The 27,515-nt window shown below is 39.3% G+C and overlaps 2 protein-coding genes across 2 annotated transcripts; one reads left to right on the plus strand and one right to left on the minus strand.

Annotated features, from left to right (window-relative positions):
* The first annotated feature begins 677 nt into the window (after positions 1–677).
* On the plus strand, positions 678–23,380 carry SPL7 (squamosa promoter binding protein-like 7). The gene is made up of 10 exons (XM_010281129.3): positions 678–1,402; positions 4,434–4,606; positions 4,887–5,113; positions 5,247–5,321; positions 5,426–5,533; positions 7,307–7,424; positions 16,567–16,702; positions 20,322–20,484; positions 21,592–22,146; positions 22,861–23,380. Exons 1-10 carry the CDS (start codon positions 867–869, stop codon positions 23,170–23,172), a joined length of 2,403 nt encoding a protein of 800 aa, XP_010279431.1. The 5' UTR covers positions 678–866; the 3' UTR covers positions 23,173–23,380.
* A 1,155-nt stretch (positions 23,381–24,535) lies between these two features.
* LOC104613332 (protein VAPYRIN-LIKE-like) lies at positions 24,536–25,987 on the minus strand. The gene has a single exon (XM_010281114.3). The coding sequence runs from the start codon at positions 25,985–25,987 to the stop codon at positions 24,536–24,538; it is 1,452 nt and encodes a 483-aa protein (XP_010279416.1).
* Positions 25,988–27,515: the final 1,528 nt, after the last annotated feature.

Below are 27,515 nucleotides of genomic sequence, written 5' to 3' on the forward strand. Positions count from 1 at the left end.
CAAAGGAAAAGGTGGGTGGAGGCACGGGGCCCTTTTACTTGATTCCAATTTTACGATCAAAAAGGATGTCACTCATGGGAAGAGAGGGGATCGTATACATAGGGAATCAAATCCTTTTGATGTGGCCTCGTATCAATATCTCAATTCTCAAGTCAATGCTTATATTCCCTTTTCTATCTGGCCCAAAACCCAAGCTTGGATAGTTGGATATCATATTATAGGTATTACGTTGAGAGAACTCGCGAAAGAATCCGTCTAACCTGCCACGTGCCCACCTTTAATAACGCATTTTTTCCACCCCAACCAAGTGCCAGGACAAAAAGAAGAGGAATTTGCGGGTTTTCCTGAGAGCCTGAGACAAATGGTGTATAGTCATTCTCCCTAAAGGAAATACCCACTTGGACGTTGTCTCATACAAGGGGTTTACTTCGTGTGAAGCGAGCTTTACAGTGATTTAAACAACAAAGAAAAGATTCCATATCAACGGTATGTATAATTTGATGATTTTGAGAAGGGATTATCCAATATCCACTCCTTTGGCCGAGGATATTCAATATTGACCACCTTCATATTTTATTTTATTTTGGAGGCAAAAGCCGTAAGCCACAATAATAAAATAATAACTAAAAGAACAAGGCCTAAAGTGTTTTTGTTTGAAATTGTTGAATTCCAATTTCCAAAGATGTGGACAAGGTAACTTCATTTCAGCTGATTGGCTTCGTCGTTACGACGATATCGAGTACTCTCCACCAACCCCACCACCCGTCAACCGTCGAAGCTGCTTGCCGCTGGCGTCCCCACCCCCCGCCAACCTCTCTCCTGCCGCCTCATGCCTCCGCATTTCTAGGGTTAGGGTTTCTCTTGGCATGGAGATTCCACATCCACCACCATCTGATCAGGCAGTTTCCCTCACCCGGGTCAGGGCTCCCGAAATGGAGTTCCCTCAGATCCTTGACGAAGCTTCCGCCCCTTGGGAATGGGGTAATCTACTGGACTTCACCGTTGACGACCAATTGGTCGTCTCTTGGGATTCCGATAATAATCCTACTATCGCTCAGGCGCCGGAACTTGTTCCCCAGCCTTTCTCGAATCGGGGGACCGACGCTTCCGATCGAGTGAGGAAGAGAGACCCCAGGTTGACTTGTTCCAATTTCTTGGCCGGACGGATCCCCTGCGCTTGTCCGGAGATTGACGAGAAGGACGAGGGGGAAGCAGCGGTTGGGAAGAAACGGGCCAGGACGGCCCCGGTGGGCACCGCCCGGTGTCAGGTCCCTGGTTGCGAGGTTGATATTAGCGAGCTGAAGGGTTACCATCGGCGGCATCGTGTTTGTCTTCGTTGCGCCAATGCCACTTCTGTTGTTCTCGACGGCCAGTCTAAGCGATATTGCCAACAGTGTGGCAAGTAAGATAAATTTTCTTGTTTGGTTTGTCGGCTTTGAATTGTTTGCTCCAAAATCTCTCTCTCTCTCTCTCTCTCTCCTCCTCCTCCTCCTCCTCCGTTTCCGTTCGTTTCTTTTGGAATAATTTGGAGACCAGTCAAAAGTATTAACCTGAATTACGGGCAACCTTTTCCTTACCCATGAGCTTTGGAGGAATCAAACAAATAACGAGGAAAACGAGTCTTCATAAACTCGAAACTTATTGAGCAGCAACTGTTATTTCTTGTAATTAATCGAACAAAAACGGTTTTATTGGTCTAATTGCTAAATTTAACGTCAAAATAATGGTTTGGACTATATTGTCTCCCACGAATTACGTTCTTTAAACCATTATATTCATGTTGTAAGCATCTCAAGTCGACTATTGGGGCCTTTTGATTGCTATGATTGTTATATGGCTTTGAAACATTAGCAAGAACCATTTTAATGGTTCTAATGGCTTGAAAACATCAAGGATAAGCATTCTTACCATTTCAAATTCAGAGGACAGTCACATTTATTTATGTCTATTTCTTTTGAATAAGATATTGGTGCTGCCGAGGAGCATCCTGGCATTCTTGAAGGAAAATTAACTTCTCTGGGCCTCTTGAATATCTTGTTCCCATTTTTCTAATTTTCTTTTGTCTCAAGTTATTTCATGCTGAGGTCAAGGTGCTGTTGAGTTTCTTTTAGTGGTTTGTCTGTCTAAGTTAAGAACCAGTCTCCTCCATGTTTAGAAACTGTTAGGTTGGTCATGAACTCATGATAAATAGTATGCAGCTTTGCACCACTATTAGCTTCAATATTGCGTGCAGGAAATGGGATCTTAGTTGTCCATGAAGTTTGATCCCTATTACTAGGCACCATACTGGTTGTGGTTGACTCTGTCTCATTTTCCTTTTTTTTTTCAGCAACACAGAAAAAGATTCATTCATTAAGAAATTTTTAATAAAAAAGATTACAACAAGAAGTTGTGACTTGTGAGAAACCAACAAACCCATTACAAACTGAACCGACCAACACTGTATTACAATTGTGGCCCAATACATATGCTGTCTTTGAACCCTTTGCTTAGCTAAGTCATCTGCCAAGCTGTTAGCAGATCCCCTAACCCATCTTATCTGAATGTTCATGTCTTTTGCTAGCCATTTGAAGTGCCTGAATTCATTCCTCCAATTCCTGAGGGACCCGGATTGCCCACACTACTACCATCAAAATTCAGTTTCATCCAACCACCCTCTAGGGGTGACCAAATTCCTGAACAATTCTTCCACCTTGAAATCTGAGAATAGTTTCAAGGTCTTTACTTGATGTGCAACTCTTAGGGTTATGAGCTCAACACACAATTTCTCGCATGAAGGTGTCTGTTTGAGAAAAAAATCAATAAATCAAAGCCCCTAGGACTGATGAAATACTTAAAAGCAGACCATTTAACATTTGGACCACCATGCTCTGTGGCTGAAGTTTTTTTGGTTATCACTGTGGCAAGCTCATGCTTCAACCTCATGTAGCCCTTTCAGTCTTTCACTTTATTGGTTCTTATTAAACTTCATGCAACCTCTTTTGTGAATCTAAGACACGAGGTATGTTCTAGTTTCAACTATGAACAGTTTCAACAAACACACCTGAAATCATAGGACTGATGGAGTGTGTCAAATTGTGTCCTTTAACCTTTAGAGCTGTTACAGATTTCTTGTATTCAGCAGTAGCTAATTCTTGATGTTCTTAAGATGCATATATCCCCCCTCTCTCTTTCTTTGTGTGCTTTTATATTTTATACTAATGTTCTTCTGTAAAGAGACTCAATTAATGGAACCCTTTAGTTATCTCTTATTGGATGACCAATGAAAAGATGTTTCACTTTGTTCAGGTTCTGTATGCATAGATGAAGGAATGAAGAACCAACTCCCTATTTCAACTTATCAAAAAAAAAAAAAAACGAATTCTAGTCCTTTTTTTCTGGCATCACTTTAGGTGGTATTTTTTCATTAAGCTGGTTCCTTTCTTGTTTAGACTGGATGAATTTACTAAATGCATCACAAAATCAAAAGAAATTCCTCCTAGAGAATTGCCACCCAGATTATAAGCTTTAGCTTTTAACATTTATATGATATAGGTAGGCTTATGTATTCTTAATCTGAATTCTGGGTTTATCTCTCTTTACGTTTTCAGTAACTGGTGTTTCTACTTTCTATCCTTGTAAATCTGCCAATTGTTCTTGATTGATAGGCTAAGCATGCAGTAATTGAATCTAGCTGGTGCTTATAAAATTTGTGTAATGGCTATTTATCATCTGAAGACTTTTCTATGATTTTGGAAGATTTTTTCTGATTATCAACTTATCCAGCAACTTTATTGATAAGAGAGAAAGAATGATGTACATGAAGAGCAGAATGGTGCCCTCTCAAAAATGAGAAAACTCTTGACTCAACTACTTTTTCTCATTAAACAACACTTAGCTAGTGGATTACAACCTTTTGCCCCAAAGTGCAATAAGATTCATTTATTTAACATCTCCCCAAGCTAATGTATTTGCCATACTGTGTGCCAATATTTGAATCTATCAAAATGTGGAGTTGATGGTTTGAAGCAAAATCCCACTTCCCTGATAGTATGTCTGTTGATTTGCAGCCACCAAATTACTATCTGAGAATTCCCTTCCACCTCAAGATTATTATATTCAAGGGAGCATCTGAGTGTCAGCCCTCGAAGTAGGGCTAGTAATTGGAGTATTTACCTGAGAATATAGCAAGCATATCTCCCTGAAAATAATAGTTTTTTTCCCTGATAAGTAAAGACAAATTTTATTAAAAACCATTTAAGGCATTACAATCAACCCCAAGGAGAGGCACAGGGTACTACCTCTCACAATTTAAAATATGATTACAAATGCAAATTACAATTGATCCCTGTTTACCCCTATGTGCATACTGATTGCATTTTATTTTCACAGATCATTTAACATTCAGGGTCACTAGGAGTTTTTTGTCCTAACAATTCCTTCTCTGATGCCAGGTTTCATATATTGTCAGATTTTGATGAAGGTAAACGCAGTTGTAGAAGAAAACTAGAGCGCCACAACAAGAGGCGTCGGAGAAAAGCTGTTGATTCTAGAGGTGCAGTTGAAAAGGAAGGTCAGGGGTCCTTGTCACCTGAAGATACTTCTGGTGATGCTGAAGCAGGGAAAGGTATTATTTTCTATAGCTGATGTAACTACTCTGCCTGTTTGTACGACAAAAGGGGCTATCATTTTTTGCAGTTAAGGCAGCCTGGATATCTTTTTGGAATTTGGTATTAAATTTGTTGTAATTGGTATATACTGTGAGTTCCTGCTACAGATAAAAGAAATGAGGCTCTTAAAGAGATCTATACCACAGAATCATATTAATTATATTATAATTGCCTAATACCTTGTGGTGATAACTTCATAGAGACTTTAATGGGTCTGAGAGAATTGCTTTGGCACAGATACCTTATGCTTGAATGATCGGGTGCCACAGAGAGAAGTGACATTGGAACCTGAAGATGGACATGTCTCCCCACCTTGTTCAGCTCCAAGTTCACAGAATGTCCAAAGTGATAGTGTTGTATCTTTTGCTGCTTCTGGTGAAACTCCTATGGATGGTAGAAAAGAGAACTCTAAAAATGCTATTTCATCACCCTTTTGTGACAATAAGAGTGCTTATTCATCTGTGGTAGGTCTAGTTGAAACCCATCCTACCTTGTTATTTTCTTGCATATCTCCTTGTGTTGGGTTTTAGAAGGTGCATCTTTTCTAGTATCTGAAACCTTTCTTTAACTTTACTGATACTGCTTATTTGATTGTAGTGTCCAACAGGTCGGGTATCATTCAAGCTTTACGACTGGAACCCAGCTGAATTTCCTAGACGACTTCGGCATCAAGTATTTCTAAAAGATTATAATTGCAGTTTAGTATTTGCAGGAGAATGCATTCATCGCACTAGCAATATGATAATTTGATTAATGGGTGATTGTTATCTTTGCAGATATTCCAGTGGTTGGCTAGCATGCCGGTTGAGTTGGAAGGATATATTCGTCCTGGATGTACCATTTTGACGGTATTCATTGCAATGCCACAAGTTATGTGGGACAAGGTATTAGTTTATTAATTCAGTTACTGCTGTAGCTAATATCTGTTTTGGGAATGCTTTTTTTTTTTTTTTTTCAACTTTTAGGATGGATCAATTGTATCCTAAGTAATAAAGAAGAATTTTGTTAAAAGAAAATTCAGATTACAATTGAAGCTTAAAATATTTCTGATTTATGATCATTTTTTTATTGGATATTTTGCAGTGTAACTATTTAGATGCTTTTTAATGATAGTTAATAAACTCAGCACTCTTCCAGTTATGATAATTCAATGTTAGGCGCTTGCTGATGTTGGAATCAACAAAACTATCTATGCTTGTTAAAGATGCCAGTTTCTGTTGAAATAAACTCTATCAAGCATTTGAAAAAATATAATGAATTAAAAGCATATGTGGCTCTTTTTTCTTTCTGTTCTTTGATATTTCTTCCTTGTTTCCTACCTTAGTCCCCCCCCCCCCCCCATTGGTGGGACCTCCCTCCCTCTATCTCTGCAATTTCCTCTTCATATCTATCAAATTTCTGTTGATATGCAATTTTGGTAATGCCATCTGGTGGCAACCTGTTGCTTTCCTTCTATCCAGCCTTTTTTCTCTTCCCTTTTATTGTTGATGGTGGTGACAATGGAGAGGATCATAAGCATCTAATATCTCCAATTAATGGTAGTAGTCCTTTTATTCTGGTTTGTCTTGCTTATATTATGATTTTTCCTGGTTTGTCTGCTTGGCACTGATGTTGGTCTCTAAAGTCTAAATAAATGGGGTTTTGGGGTTTGACCACTTTCAGGGTGTAGCCCTGCCTAAGATTGACTCCCTGTAAAATAAATGGGGTTTTAGGGTTTGCCACTGATGTTGTGTGCCTTTGAAACTTCCACACACAAGTTTGTGCATATTGGGTGTCTCTTCCCAAGTTAGGTCTTTATTTAGGTCCTTATGGTTTTCATCATTGTGTTCACCTTAAACTTAGCTACTTAGTTTATTGTTTTTGGTTGGCTTCCTGAACTCCACTCTATTTAGAGCTACATCTTAAAAGTATGAGCCTTACAGTTTTTCCTTGTTGTCTCTTAACATCCTTCTTTGATCTGTCCTGGTTTAAAATATTCCCCTGATTGTCCTTTTAGAGATGACCATGCTTTCTTGGTTAAATTTCCTTCTCGTCACTGGGTGTTCTGTTTATATATACTTCTGTTTATCTTATCATGACTTAAGCCTTTGACTGGTCCCCTTGTTGGGTTTGTTGCATTGATTTGACTTGTTGCTTTTGTGGCCTAGACACTAATTGAGTATTGTGTAAACCTTTTCAATTTTTACTAATGCTTCAAAAGCATATGTTGCAAATACATGGACCTTTTAGGTTTGTGCGAAAAAGAGAATTTATTGCATAAGCCTTATCTTTAATTCACAAGCAGGTTGATCTTGTTATGGATAACAAACCGGATGCACTCATTAGTTCCTAAAGGAAGTTATTCTTTTTGGATGGAATATAAGTTTGCTTTTAGATGGTGGAATCACAGCCAAGAACTGACAATCTATTTTTTGTCTTGCTTATTGTTCAATATGGTTATAAAACTTATTACTGGTTCTCACTCTTTCAGTTTTTCCTTAGATGGCCAGCTACTATTTCAATATTATTCAACCAAATCTCACTCTTTCGTTTTTTGCTCCCCCTTTTTGTTTTATGGTCCATGATTTTCTTCTATGCTATTGTTGTCTCCTATGTTATTATGGTCTGTTCTCTTCTCAACTCAACAAAATATAACTCCATCTTGTTGCATTAAGCAGTTGTCTCAAGATGCGGCATCCTATATACATGGATTTGTTACTTCACCTGAAAACATACTTTGGAGAAAAGGCGTGATGCGTGTTTATTTATGTAACATGATTTTTCAGGTTCTAAAAGGTAAGTTGGTATCTGTAGGTCAGAGTTTATCTATTTGTAGTTAACGATCAGAATAGTTCTATCTTACTGGTTCATATTTATTAAATAGGGAATTCATTTATTATCCTTTAATCTTTATTAAGAGTATGTTTGCCTCTGCATTGAGCATTGTTGAATGCTGGTGTTATGTTTTGATTGCTTGGATGAAAAGAAGCTATTTCTGGATATGCAGAATAATTTTTAGCTTCTGCTGAGTTTTATTTGTCTTTTATTTTTATACATGAAATACATTTTTTCCTTTGAATCTTTGTGACCTTAAGGATGTGTTGAATTTGGATTATGGGAGGGGTTATATGTGGATTATACATTTCAGCTGAAAAGTCCTGCTTTGGAGTATCCATGATGATAAGTCGACCCAAATGATGGAATCCAAGCATGGCCTTTGGTTAGATAGAAATGGTGTTTTTACTCCTCTTTTAAGTAGCTTCCTATGTTGACTTAGTTTTAGATATAATTTCCAGCAAGCCACTAACATTTACTGTAAATTCTTTTGTGTTATGTCTACTTTAAATAGTATTTGCACAAAATCTAGGGGTCAATTCCAAGAACTTCCCCCTCTCCCAATGTTTGGGAATCAGGTGTATGAATTGATATTTTCCTCTATCTTCAGAAATCAGTGGGAGTGAGAGTGAAAAAACCATTATATGGAACTCTTATGGTGATTCTAGAATGAATTGATGATATGCTGTTTCTACTGAATGGTCCACTGGATGGGGGCTGGCCTCTTTCCTCTCTATCTTTATTAGACCTTCTATTGTTAAATTATGGGCTTTCAAATCATTCACTACTTCAACCAAAACCCTTTTGGCCTGCCTCCGTCTCTTATAGACCCTTAAATTTCCAAAAGGTTACTGTTGCAAAAGACTAGTTGTTATTTCTTTTGTCAATAGGTCTGAAATTGTATTACTGAAGTAGTAGGATATGCCTGGACAAAGAGCTCAACAAAAAGAAGACTAGAAAAGAAGTAAGGCAGGGCAAGACCACAAAAAATAATGAACACTGGTCCCTATGCCAGCAATGAAAGATCCAAGTATTTTTTTTTGGTAAAAGAGATAATTTCATTAATATTGCCATAGCTATGGAAAAAACCAGTACAATCAAAGATGCATAAAAAACCATAACATGGAAACAACACCCTAACAGGAAATATCTGAACTAGCTAAATTAACAACCACTCAGGGCATTCAAAAAGAAACTCGCTCTGATCTACCAGACCTCTTTGAGGTACAGCATGAGCCACCATGTTACGAGATCTCTTAACAAGAGAAAAAGGAGCAAGAAAAACAAACAGCCATGGATATGATATCTTTGAACAAAAAATAGGCATCAGCACCAACATGAATGAATCCTTTTTGAGCACCATTACTTGAGCTTCAGCTGTTGGGCTCCACTATGATCTTTGAAAACCACATCTCTTGGCAGTCTCCAACCCACGTCTAGCAGCAAAAGCCTCCATCAACAAGAACCCAAATTGCGATAACTGCAAAGTTTTCGTTATTTGGAGACACAAACCCTCCATCAACAATTATCTTAAGAAAACCTTCTTCTGGAGGCTTCCAAAAAGAAGAAAGGGCTGAGCTATCCACTTCAGGATTGGAGTAGCCTTTGGAGCAGGGTTTCAAATTCTCTATTGTGCTCTTCATGATCATGTTAATTTGAATCATATTGTCATTCATAACACCATCAGCATTAGCGTTTTCAGAAATTATTCTATTCTGAGATTTCATATGTTGTCAGTGTTATTCACTTATTTTTTATATTTGCTGTTAGTGTGCTGTCAGCCTAGGATGCTGTCAACTTGTTCTTTTCTTCTTTTAATTAATTTATTATTGTTGAGTGGGCCGACTTGTGTTTAGTTTATTTTCTTTTAAATTAAGATGTTGTTGGGCCTTGGGCCCATTAGTTTTTATTTTTTTTAAAGAGCTGTAATTACTTAGTTTGAGTTGCCGTCCTACTAAGGGCATCCTTGTAATATCTCATACTTAAGTTAATTATAAATTGAATGAGGGGCTGGCGGCTAGGGTCATGTGAATCTATCCTAGTCGACCTTCTTCTCTCTTCTTCCCTTTCCTCTGTCTCTTGCTGAAATCCCCAACTTTCTACTCTTCCTTTCACAAGAAGCTTGGCCGAAATCAGCACATAAGGCTTTCTACTTGGTATTAGAGCAGGTTGAAGGTTCTTGAAGAGATTCGTTCCTACAACCCTAGATCGGCTGACTGCATGGAGATTCAAGAGGTTGATCGAAGCTTTCAGGTAAGCCCAGTTTTTGGATTTTCTTGATGGATCTGTATGCCTTGTAGCTGGTTTAGGGTTTCTCATCAGAATTAGGAAAAATTGGAGAAAGGGGAAGAGTCCTGATTTTGTTGGACTCTTCAATTTTGACCTAGGTAGTGGCGCCCTATTTTTTTAGGGTTCCTCTGGGTTTTTTGTAAGGGGCGATTCAAGTTCCATGTGGTTTGGAGGCCTCTAGAGAGGGCGATTGCTTCTTCTCTCTCTTCTCCCCATCCCACCAAAAAGGAATCTTTCGTGGGAAGAAAGTCCAGGACACCAAAGGAGTGTCGTTGGTTTTAGAAGGTATTCTGTTTATTCTTGTTGCATTTTTTAGCTGTTTTCTATACCTCTTTGAGACACATGGAGGGACACCGAGTTGAATATAAGCTCGGGAATGAAATGAGACCAGTGGGAGGAGGTGCTGGAGACCCCTTCGGAGTCGGAACCATTACTACAGTTAGGTTGGATGGTACAAATTACTTGGAATGGTCCCAATCTGCAAAGATGGCCATTGGGGCTCGTGGAAAATTGAGGTATATTACTGGTGAAGAGGTAAAACCCGAAACTGGCAACTCCCGGTGGGTGCAAGAAAATTATATGGTAATGACATGGTTGTGTAATTCTATATTGCCACATATAAGTAAAAACTTTTTATGGGCAAACACTGCTAAGGAGATATGGGATGGGGTTGCAGAGACCTATTCACAGAAGGAGAATGTTGCTAGGGCTTATTAACTGAGAAATCAGATTATTGCTACTAGGCAGGGAGATAGATCTGTTGCAGCTTATTTTTCAGTTCTTAAGACCCTGTGGCAGGAGATTGACCATCTAGAGTCCTTTGCTTGGGAAACCACCAAGGATGTAGCTACCTATCAAAGACACTTAGAGAAGTATAGGGTGTTCAAATTCCTTGCTGGCCTTAACCTTGAGTATGACATTGCACGACAACATCTTCTTTCTAGGGACAGTGTCACTCTCTCCCAAGCATATGCATTCGTGTCAGGAGAGGAGTGCAAGAGGGATGTAATAATGAAGAATCTCATGTCTGATCAGTCTGCTATGGTAAGTGCTGTGAAACCTAAACAGAATGGCAATGAGAACAAGAAAGAAGACAAAAAGGACTTAGTCTGTGACTACTGTAAGAAACCAAAGCATACAAGAGATACTTGCTGGAAGCTTCACCCACATCTTGTGCCAACCAGATTGAATAATAAGAAAGGAAATGCACATATGGCAGTTACTAGTGACACTCCGGCCCCCCCTACTACAACTGCCTTGGAGTCTGTTGCAGCTGCTGCAGTAAGGGCCGAGCTTGAGAGGTTTGGGTTACTTCTGAATCAGAGGGATACAGCTAGTTCCAATTCAGCCACAACCGGACAACAAGGTACAGGTAGCACATGTGGAACTCACTCTACCTCCCTTGCCCACACAGGTAGTCCACATGTCACTGCAAACTATGTTTCTGCTTCAGGTAAGGGGAGATCTCCTTGGATTATAGACTTTGTAGCCTCAGAGCACATGACCCATTGCTCCACCATTTTCTCCTCTTACCAGCTCAGTTCTGGCAAAGATAGGGTCTCCACAGCTGATGGATCCCATGTTCCTATTGCTGGGAAGGGATCTGTCAAGATTAATGATTCCATTTGTTTACCTTCTGTCCTCTATGTTCCTAGATTGAGCACCAACTTGTTATCTGTTAGTAGTTTGACTAAGAATCTGAACTGCTCAGTAATTTTTTCTCCTGGACATTGTATTTTGCAGGATCTGGATTCAAAGAGGACGATTGGGAGTGGTCGTGAAGTGAATGGAATCTACCTCCTGGATACTCTTCCAATTCACCAAAGTCATCATGTTTGCAAGGACAGTGAGTCAAAACTTGTGGATCGGATTATACTTTGGCATAATCATTTGGGTCATTTGTCTTTTTCTTCTTTAAGTTCTTTGTTTCCAAAACTGTTTGAGTCTGTGAGTCTGTCAAGGTTGAAGTGTGAAGGTTGTGAACTTGGAAAGCATTGTAGACAGTCTTTTAAACCGAGTAATAAAAGATGTTCTTCTCCTTTTGATGTTATTCATTTGGATGTGTGGGGCCCTTATCATGTTCCCTCTATGGGCGGCTATCGCTATTTTCTCTTGTTTGTGGATGATTTCTCTCGATATTCCTGGATTTACTTGATGAAATCACGTGATGAGGTACCATCATTGGTGAGGCAATTCCATCAGATGGTATTAACACAGTTTGGAACTAGAATCAAGATGTTCAGATCTGACAATGCTAGGGAATATTTTGAGAGACATCTTGCCTCATATCTGTTGGAGTATGGTGTTGTCCATCAGAGTAGTTGCTCCTACAGTCCACAGCAGAATGGTGTTGCAGAGAGAAAGAACAGACACATTGTTGAGACGGTAAGAAGCATGATGATCATAGCGACAATTCCGGTTCGTTTTTGGGGTGATGCTGTTCTCACGGCAGTATATCTGATTAACAGGATGCCTTCTCGTATACTTGGATTCAGCACTCCATTCAGCCTTCTTTTTCCTCAGGGGGAGATGTTTCATATTCCTCTAAGGGTGTTTGGGTGTGTCTGCTTTGCGCATATTCTTGGTCCTTACCGTTCGAAGCTTGATCCCAAGGCAAAGAAATGTGTCTTCCTTGGATATGCAGAGAATCAGAAAGGGTACCGCTGCTATGATCCAGTCTCTGGGAACTGGTTTGTTACTATGGACATCACTTTTTTCGAATCTACATACTTCTTCTCAAGGAATCCTTCTCAGGGGGAGTGTTTTGGGGAAGTAAGTTAGCAGTCTATCCCTCTCCCAGTTCCAGTTCCTGTGTCTACTACTGTGCTTGACAACCATCCGATGTCACTTACCTTGCCACCCCCTTTGCGTTCTGTCTCAAAGTATTACTCACGGCAGAGACTTCATAAGGAGGTTGATTCCACTACAACAGAACTCACACCACTTCCTGTCGATCCCTTGGAGACTCCAGATTCGGCTGATACAGATCCAGGTATTCTTCTTGATCCCTCTACTATTTCAGTTCCCATTGGTCCCACTAACACTGTTACAAATAACCTTGATCTCCCTATTGCTCTTAGAAAAGGGAAGAGGAAGTGCACTAGTCATTGCATATCACAATACTTATCCTATAGTGGACTTTCTCCTTCCTATCGTGCTTTTCTCTCTTCTTTTGATTCCGTGTCTATACCCAAGGGTGTTAGTGAGGCTCTCTCCAAACCTGAGTGGAAGGCAGCTATGCAAGAAGAGATGGAGGCTTTGATTAAGAATCAGACATGGGAGATTGTGGACCTACCAGAAGGCAAGGAGATAGTTGGATGCAGATGGGTTTACACAGTAAAGTATAAGGCAGATGGAAGCATAGAGAGGTACAAGGCAAGACTTGTTGCAAAAGGATACACACAGACCTATGGCATTGATTATCTAGAGACCTTTGCACCAGTTGCAAAGATGACCTCTGTTCGGATACTCCTTTCTCTTGCTGCCTCGTACTCTTGGCCCTTATTTCAACTGGATGTGAAGAATGCTTTCCTAAATGGGGATCTGCAAGAAGAGGTGTGTATGGATCTTCCAGCTGGTTTTTATGATAATGCTAAAGAGGGAAAGGTATGCAAGCTGAAGAAGTCACTATATGGCTTGAAACAATCCCCCAGAGCATGGTTCGACAGATTCAGAAAGGCCCTGATTGTTTTTGGCTACACTCAAACTCAATCTGATCACACCTTGTTTGTGAAGCGCAGGGGATCCTTGGTGTCAATCCTAATTGTTTATGTGGATGATATTGTTGTCACTGGGAATGATCTGAGTGAGATTGATAGTCTGAAGAGGAACCTGCATAAGGAATTTGAGATTAAGGACCTTGGAGAACTGAGATACTTCTTAGGCATTGAAGTTGCAAGATTGAAACATGGAATTTTTATCTCTCAAAGGAAGTATGTCTTGAACCTTCTCCAAGAAATAGGGAAACTTGGAACAAAGGCAGCTAGCACCCCCATTGATCAGAACCATAGAATCAGTGCATCAGAAGGTGAACCAGTAAAGGACCTTGGGAGGTACCAAAGACTTGTGGGTCGGCTACTATACTTGTGCATGACAAGACCGGGCATCTCCTATGCAGTAAGTGTAGTGAGCCAATACATGCATGCTCCACGAGACCAGCACTGGAAGGCAGTTGACAGGATCCTTGCTTATCTGAAGGGACATCCAGGCAGAGGCATATTGTTTGCTGATCATGGACAGCTCAAGCTAGAGACCTATACAGATGCGGACTGGGCAGGATGCCTCGATGACAGAAGATCAACTTCAGGAGTGTGCACCCTAGTTGGGGGTAACCTAGTCTCATGGAAGAGTAAAAAACAAATAGTTGTGGCAAGATCAAGTGCAGAAGCCAAATATAGGGCCATGGCACATGGAGTTTCATAACTTCTCTGGATCCGTTCTCTGTTGGAAGAAATCGGTGTTCAGGCAGAAGAACCTATGATGCTATACTGCGATAACCAGGCAACAATTAATATTGCTCATAATCCAGTCCAACATGACCGAACTAAGCACATTGAAGTAGATAGACATTTTATCAGAGAAAGGGTAACTTCTGGAGAAGTTTGTCTTCCATACATTTCTTCTGATCTGCAGCTTGCTGATGTCCTCACAAAAGGCGTTGCAAAGAATAAGCTGGAGCATGATCTACACAAGTTGGGGATGTATGACATCTACTCCCAACTTGAGGGGGAGTGTTGAGTGGGCCGTGTTTAGTTTATTTTCTTTTAATTTAAGATGTTGTTGGGCCTTGGGCCCATTAGTTTTTATTTTTTGAAGAGCTGTAATTACTTAGTTTGAGTTGCCGCCCTACTAAGGGCATCCTTGTAATATCTCATACTTAAGTTAATTATAAATAGAATGAGGGGCTGGCAGCTAGGGTCATGTGAATCTATCCTAGTCGACCTTCTTCTCTTTTCTTCCCTTTACTCTATCTCTTGCTGAAATCCCCAACTTTCTACTCTTCCTTTCACAAGAAGCTTGGCCGAAATCAGCACATAAGGCTTTCTACTATTATTAGGTGTGCCACCAGGGGTATAAATGTAATCTTCTACTTATTTTATGTTAAGTTATTATAAATAAGAAGCTGGGCGCCACCAACAACACCTTTTGACTCTCAAACCTTTCTCCTTCTCTCTTCTCATCCCTTCTCTCTTTTCTCCTCTCATCTCCTCTCTCGTTTCTCGCTCTTCTAGAAGGAAAATACCATATAATCTAAAGGGGATGTTTGGTATCACTGCCGTTTTCTCAGACAACAGCCACACCTTGGAATACAGTAAAGTAAATCCAGGTTCTATGCATGTTTCACATTTTATATTGTTATTTGGTGCCAGTTAGGCACCACATGGGCAAAAAGGTGAAAATGTTGTTTCCATTGCAAGAAAAATCAAAATGACGTTTTCTCCAAAAGTTGCTCTCACTGTCTTACAGAATCCTAGGCATTCGGTGTTGCTTGAAATGGCTTGAAAGCGTTCAATCAAACCAGAAAAAGTGAGGAAGAAATCTAAAGACCTACATGGTTGTGACATGGTGGAAACACCTTGGAGAAATGACACTGGTACCAAAAACCTTCCAAGAGTGATCAGTTTTCAAAAACACCTTTTGATCTTTAACGGCAGTACACAATTTCATCCACTCAAAAAACCGGTCTTCAAAATTATAGCTATTAGGGACTAAGGACATGCGAGAATTAAAAATACTGCTAAACCATATTCTTTGAGCATGATCACATAAGAATGAAGCATGAGAGACTGTTTCAGATGTGCTTTATGCAGATTGGACATATGTCATAATCAGTTAAACCACACTTGAACAAATTAGCTTTGACCACTATTGCTTCATGCACACATTTTCGTAAGAAATTTTAATTTTTGGTTCCACGGGTATTGACCATAACAGACTCCATTGGGCTTTAGTGGTATGATCTTCCCTTTCTTTTTGGTCATCATCATGCAACATGGATCTAACCAAGAACTTGCCCTGAGCATCCGGAGACCACATGAGCTTATCATCCCATTCCTCAACTGCCAAAGGAATGCCAAGAATTTTATTAGAATAGAACTCACTAAGCAAATTTCTAATAACAGGTTCTCTCTAATCTCTTGTCTCAGGACCTATCAATTCACTTACTGATAAGGGGGAGCTTGGACTTAGCTTAGGTCCCAAAAATTTGAAACCATTGACATCTGGAATCTAGGGGTCTTCCCAAATGGATATCACTGCCTCTATTCACCCTCCAGAAATAACCTTTGAGAACACCCCCCTCCTCACTGGGATACTCCTCCAATCCCAAGAACCCTTGGTTTTGAAGTCATCCCTCAAGAATTCTTGTTTTTAATATATTTTGCTCTACTAACCTGGGTCCAGAGATTGCCTTAGATGCTATTCTTCAAGCTAACTTTGCTAGCAAAACAAGGTTATGACAATGTGGGATGGGTAAATTTGTATTAATCCAGTGAAAAAGCTAAGCAGGGTTTCAGCCTAAACATTTAAAATGCTAGGATTTTAATTTGAAATGCACGATTACTTTTTAGCTTGGAAGTTCAGACATGGAAGGGATGGGTTTACGTTTACCATAAAATATTTGTGTCATCTAGTTCATTGCAAGACTTCTCTTAGGAATTGGTGGAATGTTTGAAATTGTAACTGAAAGTTCTCTCTCTTTCTCTCTCTCTCTCTCACTCTCTCTGATGTGATGTTATTCTCTTATGAGGTAAAAAAGGAAATTTATGGTAGTAGAGTTTATTTGTGACTCCTTACATGTTTGTTGATAATGTAGATGGAATGTCATTAGTGAATATTAAGATGGAGGTGCGAGCACCAAGGCTTCACTACATTCATCCTACTTGTTTTGAAGCTGGAAAACCCATGGAGTTTGTTGCTTGTGGTAGTAATCTACAGCAGCCTAAATTTCGGTATGGTACTTTTCTTTAATTCTGAGTTTTTTGATTGTTAATTAGATGGGACATTTTTATTGTCTTTTTTTGATTGGTGACCAACAGAGTATTTTATTAATTTGTTAAAAGAATGAATTGCTATAGTACACCAGAAAGTTTTCTGTTGTAGGCTAGCATACACTATCTACCCCGATCTGGCATTTCTTTTAATCAAGTCCCCCTGGGACTGACCCCCCAAAACAAGTCTGTTCTGTTCACTTCTTGTCTGGCCAAAGCATCAGCCATGCTGTTAGCATATCTAGGAGCCCATGGGAAAGTTGCATTCAGCTCTGCTGCCAACAATCTGATTTCCCTTAGCATGTATTTATCCTTCCAAGTTCCAGCAGTTATATTTCTAAACCATCCCACCACTATTTGTCACATGGCATATATTTGTCATTTTCACAAATTTACCACGTGTCATATATTTTGCCACATGCCATATATTTATAAGTATCAAACATGGCATATATCTTGCCATGTTTCACAAATTTTTCCATGTGGCATATATGTTTGCACCTTGTACATTTTGTGAAAAGCATATTTGGCCCAAAGTGCAAATCAAAAGCATGAAGTAACCCAGAATTACTTAGTGATTTTTTTTATCAATAACAAGAGACTTTATTAATGATATGAAACTATGTGAAGCTTAGGTACGAAGGGGAGGTAAAAAGACTTAACTCCCCACCAAAAGAATGTTTTTGTTTTGGGGTTTTTTCTCCAAAAAACACATGTTACCAAACACTAAAGCATATTTTTTTGCTGCCAAAGCAATAAAGTACTTAGAAAAAGCTTACCCAAACATAATTATATAAAAAAAAAGCTTACCCAAACATAACCCTATTTAATTGAGTTCCAAGAACTGCCAACTTGGTTGCCGAAACAAGTAATATGATCGATTGTAAATCTAACATTACATGCGGCAATTATCAATTTTATTTATTTATCTTATTCTGAAGTTTTAGTAGCTCATATTTCTTATTTATTTCTTTGAGCTTGTGCATGTAATAGGAAATTTGAAATAAGGACACGACTATTTACAGACAAGGAAAGAACCACAGAAAACTTAATAAAGTTGATACACTTAAGGGTAGCTCACTGGTTGAAATCTATGGAGATATTCTCTGAATTTTCTATGGCTGACTTGTTGAGAAAGTGGAAAGAGGTAGCTACTGCTGCTCTATGTAAGAGGACCTATAGACCCTCTTGGACCCCCCCTCCCGTTGGATTCATAAAACTGAATTTCGATGGAAGTAGTTTAAGGAATCCAGGGCCTTATGGGATTGGGGGTGTGTTCAGGAATGAGGATGGGGTTTATTATTGCCATGTTCTCTGGACCAATTGGAGAGGGTGACTCTCTTAGGGCCGAGACAGTTCTTGAAGGAATCCAAAGAGCAAGAGAATTAAGCATCAGATGCTTAGTTATTGAGGGGGACTCGGAGGTGGTGATTAGGTGGCTGAAAGGAGACAATAGTGGTTTGTGGAACTACAGCAATGAAAAGAACAAATTTAAATGACCGAGTAAGGATATAGAGGTGAAGTACAGTTGGGCGAAGAGAAGTGCTAATTCAATGGCTGATGGGTTAGCTAAGCAAGGGGTGGCTAAGGAATCTTTGTTTTGGCTAATTTTTGTTTTTGTTCTTTGTCCTTTTGTTGCCGGGGAGTTAAGATAGTTTACCTCATCTTTTTTGTAATTAAAGTTTCACAAATATTATTCATTAATAAAGCTTTCTGTTATTGATAAAAAAAAGAAATTTGAAATAAGGAATTATATATAATGAAAGACAAGGGATTTTTGAAGCATAGGCCTATAATTTATTGGATATGATCCACATTGACATGTGCCATTTTTTCAATATCTTATTATTTTGAATTTTGAAATACTAAAGAAAGGCCATTGTCCAATGTTGGCTCCAGATTTTTGGGGTCTTGGGAGATGTGGACTGGATACAAGACTAACCCTTTGGCATTTTAAAATACTAAAAAGACAATAATAGTTAATTTTGCATATCAAGATTCAAGACACATTGCGTTTTTAATTTTATAAAGATAACATTACTTATTCAATACGTAATTTAATTAATTCCACCAACGGTTTTCATATGGAAAGAAGTGAAATAGATAGGCAAAACAAGTCAATAGTATAGAATCCATGCAAATACATCTTACAAACTTACAGTACATTGAATTATCTGAGTGAATAAGTAACAGCATATTGGATTCAAACAAGGACATATTGCAGTAAGGATCCAATCAAATAAGTTAAGTAACCAGCATATTAAGGCTGGAGTGGGAACCACCAGAGGGCAATAAAGTGAAACTGAATTTTGATGGGAGCTCCTTTGGAAATCTGGGCATTTCAGGATTAGGAGTATTCAGAAATTCTGAAAGGAGGATATTGGGTATGTTCTCAGGACCAATTGGCACCGGAAACTCACTGAAGGCTGAACTTTTAGCATGACTACAAGGGTTAAAGTTAGTCAAACAGTTAGGATACAGGCATGTTGAGGTGGAAGGGGACTCAAAAGTAGTAATTTCATGGGCAGCAAACAGCAGCCATACCCTGTGGATGTTTAAACATGTGATTAGGGAAGTGGAAAAGATTGCAAAGGAGGTTGAGGCTGAATTTAAATGAGTCTGAAGAAGTGCAAATGGACTAGCTGATGTTTTAGCAAAACAGGGGGCATTAAGACAGCAACTATTTTGGGCTGCACTGTAATGAGGGATAGAATAGAGTGATTAAAGGGATCAACAGTCCCATTACCAAGTTGTATTAACTGTTTACAATCTGAAATTTATCAAGATACATGTTTACTGATAAAAAAAACAGCATATTAATATTACATACCACATGATCTCTTAAGTATTATGGAACACAAATAAAATACAAGGTATAGAACTTTTCATATGGTGCCTGCTTTGCCGTTTTACTTGCCTAAGAGGGCAAGCTCCCTCCCAACCAGAGGGCTCCTAACATGTACAAATATGGCATGTACACAAATAGGTGGTTTAAAGGCTGTTTTTTCCATAAAGATTACTCATCTCCTTTCCTAACCTCTGCAAGCAGAGTGACTTTACTTGAGAATCACATGAAACTGCTGATCAAATTGGAAAAAAAAGTATTTTTTTGGTATTATAATTATAAGAAATTTATTAAAATAAAGAATACAAGAGAAGGGGATAAAACATTATGAAGCAAATTGAAAGCAGACAGAACTACCACTAATCTATAGAAAAACTTTGAATAATCATGAATAGAGAGAACAAGAATCTCTGAGTATCCAATGGCAGGATGCCACTAAAATTGAAAAAGACTTGACTTCTTCAATATTCTTGCACATGAATATCTATTTGCAAATTGAAATCCACTCCTCTTCCAGTCAACTGCCACTGTCCAATTTCAATTACCAAATAAGAATTTCAATTCTTTGATATCGTACTCATGCTGTCTTATACAATACATATCTTGGAAAAAAATTATTCTGCTTGTTAAAAATTTTTGTGTATGAGAATATCCAACGATTACAAATCATTGCATTTTGAAGACGGTGAATTGACTTTTACTTGGTATTAATAATTGTGTCTTTTATGGCAGCAGGTTTCTTGTTTCTTTTTGTGGAAAATATCTTTCATATGATTATTGTCTTGCCATTTCGCCCACACAAAATGTCAGTGATGATACTCATAGTTGTGACCATCAGATGTACAAGATATATATTCCTCACACCGACCCCAAACTTTTCGGACCTGCATTTGTTGAGGTGGGTTCTTGGAAATGTTCTATTGTCTTTGGAAAAAAAATCTGTGTGGCACCCAATCTAAATGGTAATGAAATATAAGCATGGCTATTGATGTCATTGTGGTTCAAATGGTTTTGTGCCGATGTAATGCCTATCTTGTTGGTGTTTTTAGTGATTTTTTCTGGATGTATTACATAATTGATTAATGAAGTTTTAGCCAAATCCAGGAATTTGATTTTTCACTTGTCTCCCTTTACCATTGTGCTGCTTAGCTGCAACTTGATGCTTGGTAAAGCTTTGAACACCCCATCGGTTTGGACGATACCAATCACAAGGATCAAAATTTCACAACATATTGGACTGTCACCGATATGCTGTTTTTAAGGATTTCTTAAGAAACTTTGTTTTAAGCGTTAAACATTATTATTCTCACTCCTCTCCTGAATTTTGAGAAAAAAAGCTTAAAAAAGGTAAGTGTTAGGTTCAAAGTACCGATACACCCAATCCACTGTATCGGGGTGTATCAATATTTTGAACCTTGGCCAATCATATATGTAAATCTGTAATAATTTAGATTGCTACCGTGGCCTGATTATGATAGTTCAGAATAAGATCATATTTGGGTAACAGAGCCATTCACTCAAATCCTTTGTTCATTCTCTTGGATATATTACATTCTTACTTGGACTTCATTCATTCTGTACCTTGTAAGGTGAATATATGTATGCATATGCTGATGGTGTAAGCTTACAATAAAAAACGAGGATAATCTCTTGTAATGTGCTAAATTATTGAAAATATATTCTTCTGAGACAAGTATCTACATGATATATTCCTCTTACAAGTGGGATTTTGTTATCTTTTTGCTTTTCCTGTTTGGTTATTTTATTTGGCTAGGTGGTTAATTTTTAATTTTGGTGAACTCTACAAAGAATCTCTTCATAGTTACCAATAAGACTAGCATATTAGTGAATGCCTGAGTCAGGTTCAGGTATCAAAAGTATCTACTACATTAGTACTAGCTGGAAACATGCTGTTATGAGAACTTATTATTTCTATGGAAGGTTTGCAAATAAATCATTTGCATAATTTACTAAATCTTGTTATTTTCAAAATTTTGTTTTGTAGGTTGAGAATGAGTCTGGGATATCCAATTACATTCCTATCCTCATTGCAAACAGAGAAATATGTAGTGAAATGCAGGTGTTACAGCACAAGCTTGATGGATCTTTCTGTGCGGAGAGACCTCAATTAGCAATTGCTGGTTCCCTTTCTGATGAGTGCGAGGTACTTGTATTGAGACAAACAGCAGTTTCTGAACTCCTTTTAGATATTGCATGGCTACTTAAGGAGTCTGAGTTAGGAAGCATCCAAAGCCTCTCAACTTCTACACAGATACAGAGATTCAATTCTTTACTGGATTTCCTAATAAAGAATAACTTGACCATGGTTCTGATGAAAATATTAGAGGCTATGAAGGTTGTGGACAAAGAGTTAAATAACACTGTCAATGCAACTGATGATGCTGGCGTCAGGCTATTTCATAAATATATGGATCATGCCAGTGAAATTGTCTGCAAGAAAATTCAAAACATTCAGGATTTACCAAAATATTCAGGAAGGGATTCTTATTCTAAAAGCTTTGACAAAAATGACATGATCAGTGGCATGCCTAACAATCAGGTGAGCAGTCAATTTTTATCCTCGAATTTCTGTGGATCTGATAGCCTGTCTTCTTTTTTCATGTTGAAGCCGAAATTTATTTTGATTTGGCTTTTGCTTGCTGCCTGCCCCCCTTCCCCCAATTCTGCCTTGTGCTCCAAATTCCTGCAATTTCTAATATTTATTTGGAGTATACTTTGGCCGCAACCATGATGTACCCTATGATGCCCATGTTTTCATGCTTTTATCATGTGAAGTGTGATATTCTTTGGAACATGAGCGAAATGATTGTGTTTTGATTGGACTTGTTATGCCATGGTTGCAGTCATATTAAACTTTGTTTTTGGGCTTGTAATATGGAATTGCTACAATTTCTATCGTTAAGAAGGGAATATTATAATTTTCTTTTGAAAAACTGTAGTTGGTGACATCGTCGACGAGTCTGAGATTAACTATCATATTGCACTAATAGAAACTTAAAACTGGAACTGTATAATATGACTTGTAAAATTGTGCAAAATTTCCATGGTTCAGACCTAATAGCAGTCTGCATATTTTTTACATTGATGTGTTGGCTTGCATATATTCCATTTACTTAATAATTCATGCTAGAATATTCTAGGTCACTATAGAGCTCTGCTTTGGTAAAATTGGTCAGTGCATGAGAAACTGCAAGTTTGTTAATTCAAAAAATTGACTCTTTTGGTGGTAACCCTTTTCTTTTTTCTATTGCAGGATATCAGCAGAACCGGTGGGGTGGAAATTTTTGGAGCAGTAGCAACTTCAAATTCAGGAGACAGCAGTGTAAATGTCCCATTAATAAATAGAGACGTTGTTATGAATGTGAACTACGAGCCACGGAAGTCCTGTGGTTACATTCTTTCTAACACGACAAGGAACTCGCGCCCCCTTGTATTCATTGTTGTTGCTACCGCCATGTGTTTTGGAATTTGTGCTGTTCTCCTCCACCCTCACAAAGTTGGGGATCTTGCCATTTCCATTCGTAGGTGTTTGTTTGGCAATCCCAAGCCTTATAAACTGACCTAGAGGTAGTGTCTGTTGTTGATTTTGTATGTATCCAACATTGTAAATAGTACAAATTGGACCAACTTGTGTAAGGACTGATTTTTCAGTGGTTTTTGGATGTCATACCCGTTGAAGGCTCATAGATTGTTGAGTGCTGCTTATAACTCACAAGCACTCGATTTCTAAAGATAAAGAATAATATTCTATTGCGTGGAAGGATGTAGGTCAAGTAGTTTTGCATCAAATCAAATATGAAACTTTGGAGGCAGGTATTGATCAAAATTTATGGAATTTGTACTTATGTTTTATCTATAGATGTGTCAAGGATATTATCAATTATTTTGGAATAGTATTTCAACTATTTTCTTTTTCTTCCCCTCCAAAGAACTCAGCAGCATAATTTAGAATACATATTATGCCTGTAGTTAAAGCTCAAAGTGTCATACTCATAACCGAACAATTGATGCGGATTAAAAATCGGAATTGGAACCGGAATTAAAATTGTTTATTCCCATAACCTGTTTGGTTCAAATGGGAATTGGAATAGGAATGAAAATCAGCTGGCATGGGATCTCATTTGTAAGAGAAAATGGCATTTCACAAGGAATGGAAATCAGATTCTGATTCCATCCAACCAAACGGTTGGAATCAGAATGGCCAGTCCGATTCGATTCCGATTCCACCCCTATTTCACCGATTATCTAGCCTGATATGTAATTTCCCCACCTGTTGCCAAGTTTCAAACTTTAAAGATATCCCTAATTTCTAGTAATTTAATGTAATGTAGCGCCAAATCCGAAGAAAATCAGTGTATGGTAATGGCACTTTCCTCTAGCATCTATCTATTCACCGGCATTACTGAACTGTAACAGAGAAGCTTCTTCACATGAAATATTGTTGGGCTAAAACAGTGAAACCACGGCCTTTGGTGCCGTGATTCACTTTACGCCACTTTATCCAATTCAAAGTTTGGCTACACCAATACATCAAGGGCCGTGATTCACGGTTTTAGCCGGTGAAGAGTGATATCAGAGGCTGATAAGTAATTGTATTGCGGTCTTTCGGGGAGTTTCTTGGGGATAACCTGACATGCAAGTTCAGTGTCTTCAATTCATTTTGTGCCTCTGTGTGTTTGTATGTATTGAAGAGAGAGAGAGAGAGAGAGACCGATTCCCATTTCCCCAGTTTTTTACACAAGGACACTTCTGCAGGCCCTCAATTAAGCGTCAAGACATAACCCAGTGTCCCAGTTACAATTCACTTGAGTGAAGAGTGAAGATCGACACTAGAGATTTCTCTCAGCAGTCAGCAGTCAGCATCTTTGTCTGATTGAAAAAGAATGATGCACAGAAGAATTATAACAAGCAGGTGATCTGTGGTCGATTCAAGGTCGTCGTTCATTTTCACGACACCCAAGGGAAATCGATGCAGGATGATTCTTGAAATTGTCCATGCTAGGAGAACACAGACACATGAAGCTCTTCAGGTTCGCACAGGCTCCATGCGAAATCAGATACAGAGCCACCTCTGTATGCCCTGCCTCCACCGCACAATGCAGTGGCGTGTAACCAGCATCATCAACAAGGTCCACTTCAGCTCCATGGCTGAGTAACAGCTTCACACTCTCAAGTCGACCCTTGAACGCAGCTCGGTGCAGAGGCGTCCACCCGTTCTGATCCCTTCCGTTCACCTTCGCCCCCTGAGCCAGGCAGCTCTTCATTCCATGTACATCATCCAGCCTTGCCGCCCGCTGCAACACATCACCCAAACGTAGCAAGTCGAGCAGGTCTGAATGCGAGTGCCCATTATCGATTGCAAGCGAGAATGCGGTCTTCCCATCTTTAGTCATCGCGTATTTCGAATACCGAGAATGTTCCAACAGCAACTCCACACACTTCACATGTCCGTCCGCGGCGGCACAGTGCAGCGGAGTCCACCCGTTAGAGTCAGCCAGCTCGGGATTGCCGCCTTTCGACAAGCAGAACTCAAGCAAGTCGATGTGGCCATGAGAGGCTGATACGTGGACCGGAGTCCGACCAACTGGATTAACGGAATTCACATTAATCCCGCCAAGGCCCCGGTACAAAGCGTCCATCAAATCGATCTGGTTCAAGGCGGCCGCTTCGTGCAAGAACCGATCAGCCGAATGGTCAATTTGATAACCGGATACAAGTAGAACCCTAACAACATCGATGTGGCCAGAAGAAACAGCCAACGACATGAGCGACTGTCCGTCGGAATCCCTACTGTTTACATCCCCACCAGCATCGATGAGGGTAGAAACGTGACTAGGGTTTCCGCAGCGCACGGAAGATCGGAGTAGGGTCGTAAGTTGGGACACGGTGCACCGGGAGATCGCTTTGGAGAGGAGAAAATCGACTTCGAGGGTTTTAACCGGACGAAAAGGGGAGAGCAAGAACTGGGCGACGTGGCTTCCGACGAAGAAGATGGGGACGGCGGCGTCCTTAAAGACTTGGGGTCCCGGGTTGGAGAATATACGAAGGAAATCGTCGGGGTTGGCTTTGCCGGTGGGGAGCATGGAGGTGCGGACGAGGAGGGTGTGGGAAGGGGAGGAGAGAGGAGGGTTGTCGGAGAGTTGAGAGAGGAGGAGAGAGAAAGGGGAGGAGGAGAGGGGCGGGAGGATGGAGAAGGGATGGTGCAGTTGCTGCTGGGCCTGGGCGAAGGAGAAGAGGGAGGGTTGTGGGGTGGCGGTGAGGGAGACGGCGACGGACATGGTGTGCATGAGGTTGGTTAACCGGAAGGTAGCGCTGCATCGTTGTCCTGGATTGAAGGTTAGCTCCAGCTCCTTCACGTCTACCTTCACAAGTCTGTCCATCGGGGTTTCCCTTTTCTCTCGAACTAACTAAGCGGAGCTAAGATCAGAGGATTCTCTCTCTCTGTCTCTCTCAACTGATGATGGCTTACGATTTTTGTTCTTTCTGTAGTCGTTGTAAACTCCCCATCACAAACAACCAGCAAGAGGGCTAGAATCGGTGAATTGTAAGTTGTAACGATAATTAAAGCGGGGAAATTGGAGATTTGATTGGCTTTCTTCTCTTCTCTGTTGTCAGTTGTTACAACTTACACAACTCTGAAGTCAGAACAAAGTCGGTCAGACTACCGTCTTCACCGGGTTGTTTGGGAGCCGTATTTGCTGAGCACTTAACGTTGTGTTACTGTGCACACCTCTACATGCCGTGCCGCACATCTCTTTCTTATACCATTTATTCCTGTTAACGGGGGGAGATATTCACAATGTACGACTGTGATGTTTATGCAGACGGATGTGGCCAGCGTTTGTTGGTCAGCAGATTCTCGCTCTCTCGCTAATGGTATTCAAACTGATTAAGGTTATATTCGGTTCGATGGAAAAATGTAAGAAATTTCCTTCACTTTGTCTCCCTGATTATAAGTTTTAATCCAATCGTCTTCAAAAAAAAAATCCAATCAAACATAAGCGTAGGACGGACTGGTCAAAGTCAAACAAATCCCCGCCAAAGCCAATCAAGAGAAATTTTAAATGTTGGATCCAACACGAGGGGCCTAATGTCCCTCCCATTCAACTTTCAACAAGTAACAACCTTTTAAAAAATGACCAATGTCATTATTTCAAGGTGTTGGTGATTTTCTTTTGGATAAATCCTATATGGTTTGAAGGAAAAAGTAGGGAAAGGAAAGAAAAGTTAGGAAAACATTTACAAATCTTGTATAGGTTTTTCTATCCTTTCTTTCTTTTCCCTACTTTTTCCTTCAAACCAAACATAGCCTTAACATAGTCTAAACTCTCAAAACCAGTCAATTTAGTTCCCATCATTAAACACAGTTCGTTAGTTATCTATTTCATATGAATACGATGACATGTGTGGCTTAAAAAATTTTTAAATGTCAAAATTACTTTTTTAAAGAAGACATTCTTTGAGGGTGTTTGGTTTTGTTTATATTTATCAAGTAAAAGTTTTGTATTGGTGTGATTGTAAAACTGAGAAAAGCAATTAATGAGGGTGTTTATAATACATAGGCGCCATTAAAGAATGTTTGGTTTTGTTTATGTTTATTGAATAAAAGTTTTGTATTTATGTGGCTGTAAAACCGAGAAAAGCAATTAATGAGGGTGTTTATAATACATAGGCGCCATTAGGCACCACATCAGCAAAGTGCCAATAAACACATATCTGTTTTAGAAAGCTCCAAAATGAAGCTTCCTACAACAGGAGAGGCGCACAAAACTATGTGGCAGCATTTATTCAATAAACATAAACAGAACCAAACACATACTTCATTATCTTCTACTTGACACTGAATCAGAATAAACATTCTATCAAATTGAACTCAAGGTAAATTCTTTATTAAACTCTCTAATGTCG

The sequence above is a fragment of the Nelumbo nucifera genome, chromosome 4, assembly GCF_055504915.1.
Source record: "Nelumbo nucifera cultivar China Antique chromosome 4, China Antique-T2T, whole genome shotgun sequence".
NCBI lineage: Eukaryota > Viridiplantae > Streptophyta > Magnoliopsida > Proteales > Nelumbonaceae > Nelumbo > Nelumbo nucifera.